The sequence below is a fragment of the Trifolium pratense genome, linkage group LG7 (genome assembly GCF_020283565.1).
Source record: "Trifolium pratense cultivar HEN17-A07 linkage group LG7, ARS_RC_1.1, whole genome shotgun sequence".
In the NCBI taxonomy this organism is placed as follows: domain Eukaryota; kingdom Viridiplantae; phylum Streptophyta; class Magnoliopsida; order Fabales; family Fabaceae; genus Trifolium; species Trifolium pratense.
The window spans coordinates 12,711,251-12,714,696 of NC_060065.1; the positions used below are offsets into that span (position 1 = coordinate 12,711,251).

Here is a 3,446-nt window from a genome sequence, read left to right on the forward strand (position 1 = left end):
TAACACTCAGGTCCTAAGCTTGCATCAATGAGACACAAGATAGGCTCACAATTAACACTCTAAAATCCTAAAACACACGCTTTGTAAGACTCGATTTTAGATGCTTGAAACCATATGCTTGCCTTCGTATTTATAGTAGTTGAACGACTTGGGCTTCAAGAAAAATTAGGGCTTCTAGAATTGCGGCAGCAGTGATATATTTTTGAAAACAATAGTTATATTTTTGAAACCGCAAAAATATATTTTCCAAAAATATAATTCTTTTGGAAAATAAAACTAGGGTTTAGCTGCCTCATGAAACACATTAAACACGTGCGCCTTCCTCTGTAAGAAACCTTGACATAATTCTTCAACCAGATCTTCAAAAGGTTGAGTAGAAAATAATAACATCCAGCTGGCGCGCGCAGAACAGAGTCAGGTGTTGTTCCAAAGTGTCACAACATTTGTCACAACACTTGGGGTCAGCACACTTGTCTCAACACTTGGCTAAAATATGTTTTTGCAAAATGTAGCCAATATACAAAAACCCAACAAATATTTATCTTTATACATTAGTAAAAAAATATGGTCAATGTAGCTTGTATGAATAGTGCACACAGTCAAATTGTAACAATAATTTTGAGGCGGAGGGAGTAGTAACTAAGAAGCCATACAACATAAATCTTAGATCATCAAACAGAAGGACCGAGATGTGAAGGCGTTGACATTCTAAACTATATGATTTGAACATGCAGACTGCCATATCTTTAGGCTATCCGCCTAAACCTTTTCCAATGACAGGTGTCCAGAAGAAGATTCTAGGTCCCTAAAGCTCTAATTCTCTCTCTATAAAAGCTTAACTTATGGTATAAGCCAGATTTATAATATCTAAATCCTAATACCTCTCACATACGATGTTTATTGACACTCGATCTTCAGAATATATGCTTGTATGATCCATTCCTCAAAAAAGTTATTTGATCAACTCTATAATTTCAACAACCCGAAACAACCTTATCATGCATATCTCATATCCGAAAATGATCACTTCCTATAGACAAAGTTTTGACGACCATGGTATTTATGAATTTTTTTTTTGGTTTTCACCCTCTGGTTCATAGGAGAAGGGGGCCCTAGTAGTCCAGAGTTTGGGGGGAGTTCTGGCATCAAGTGGTTTCAGTCCCCTCCCAAATGCAATTGCGTGGATCGAACTGTGGTCCTCCCTACCAAGTTCAGCACCAATCACCACTAAACCAACTAACATTTGGTCTGGTATTTATGAATTTTATATATAAAAAACTATAGATGGAAAATAAATATACAAGTAACCAAAAAAAAACATAAAAAAAAAAATAAATAAATATACAAGGGTTCAAAATTAGTTATTATTAATTGTAAACAGTGGTCCAACACTTGTATATCACGGGTTGGCACTTGGCAAGAACAATTAACCCAAAATGGTGTGGGGGCAATATCACATGTAATACGCCAGGTTCATATTTGACCCTTTAATGGGTCCACGCAAAACCACTGAGTTTCTATAAATTGCAAAGATCAATCGATACTACCATGTTGCAGCTCCCAAATCATAAATACTTTGACACATTCATGTGATCATAGATTCTCACATATAAAACTCATAATAATAATGACGAATTAATTAATTATAATGATAGTTGCTACAAAATATGGAAAGGACGGTTAATAATGCATGATACATATAGCTCATATGGCTTTGTTCTCCTTGTAAGTTAAACGTGACCTACATATCACACTAACAACCAACAACCTTACCGTTGTGCTAAGACTCACAATCTCACTATGGAGTTTCTTATAAAAATTAATTAAAGAAAAATGGAAAACGTTACGCTAGTAGTTGACAAATTATAAAATACTACTACTAGCTAGTGAGACATATTAAAAGGCATGTGCACCACTTAATTTATTTGATATATTAATTAATTATCACATAAGTAAGCTTCTAATGATAGCTGCTTGAGCACTGTTAGGGTCTATGGTGTCCAAAAGTTGTGACAATCGGTCGCTTAGATCATCAACCTCTCTATGCAAGTTTTTGATGTAATTGCAAGTCTCTTGTAACACTTTAGCAGCTGAAACCTACATTGCAAAAAACATATATTATTGTTATTGGACTTAATTAATTAATTCCGTTTTCCACATATATATTTTCAGTTGTTATATTTATATGGATATGGATATTATAAGACAATGATATATGCATGCAAGTGGGAATGTCCGAGTCCCACAACCTTATAAGTTTGTGGGTAAAAGAGTTAAGGGTACAAGTGTGATGACTTATCTAACAAAGCCAACCAAAGCCACATAAAATATGTGTGAAGTGTGTGTCCTGTGCATACATGTGACTCCCTTAATTAAATCTTGCATAAACATCTTTTTTAGGATTAGGAACACAACAAATTTAAGATACTCCAATTTACATTAGTTCTTGTCAAATAGTGTAAATCTAGCAGCGCAATTCACACACACTAAATATAGAAAAAAAAGTGATAATGTAGGTTTGAACACACGTCTCAGTGTAACAAGTGTTGTCGTACTATCGTAAAATTCAATACATATTTATATTAGCATAAATTTAAGATATATTATTTCTTGTGAAAATAATTCTAGAATAGTTGGATATAACATAATTAATATATATTATCAACATAGATTTAAGATGTATTATTAAACCAGGACAACCGGTGAATATATTCACATAAAACTAAATAATTGAACAAAATATTTAAATGTAAAAATTACGGTACATTTGAAGTCAAAAATAATTCCAACTTCAATTTATATCATTCAAACATATCAAAAATCAAACATACACTGTTATGTGTTTCACATTTATGTGTGAGAAAGAAAATATTAAGAAGAAAAGAAAATTAAATATTACACCTTGTTGGAACGCCTTGCAAGTTCAGGGATAAGTTGTTGTAACTTGGTAACCAAATCATTAATTTGAGCATCAGAAATTTCAGTGGAAACACCGGATTGTCTCGAACGAGATCTTCTACTAGACATTGTTAAGGTTTTTGAGGTAGTTGTAGGTGTGTCAGAAATATATTTTGTTGTTTAGGTTTTAGTAATTTCTTCAATGTAAATGAAAGCTAGAGAGTCTCAGTCTAGTATAGAGAGTGTGGCTAAGAAACAAACAATATCTAGAATGTAACTAGCTAGCTAGGTAGGAAACTCTTATATAAAGTGAATGATACTATAGGATAAAAAAAAATAATGCAATTAAAATAATGAAAAAAATAAATATTATTATTTTTTACTTTCTCAGCTGAGACAAGTGATGGAGGACATAGAAAAAAGGGTAGCCATGAAAGAGAGATTAGGTTTGTTGAGAGAATGTGTCAGTTGTTTGGTGTTGGAAGTTGAAGAGGAAAAGTGTTTGAGAAAGGTATAGTATAGGGCTATAGGTAAGTTCTTAAATAGGG

At 32.9% G+C, this 3,446-nt stretch overlaps 1 protein-coding gene across 1 annotated transcript; it reads right to left on the reverse strand.

Moving 5' to 3' along the window:
• Positions 1–1,625: 1,625 nt before the first annotated feature.
• LOC123897056 (transcription factor PRE6-like) lies at positions 1,626–3,446 on the reverse strand. The gene is made up of 2 exons (XM_045947555.1): positions 2,902–3,446; positions 1,626–2,097 (listed from the first exon to the last, which is right to left on the reverse strand). Exons 1-2 carry the CDS (start codon positions 3,025–3,027, stop codon positions 1,945–1,947), a joined length of 279 nt encoding a protein of 92 aa, XP_045803511.1. The 5' UTR covers positions 3,028–3,446; the 3' UTR covers positions 1,626–1,944.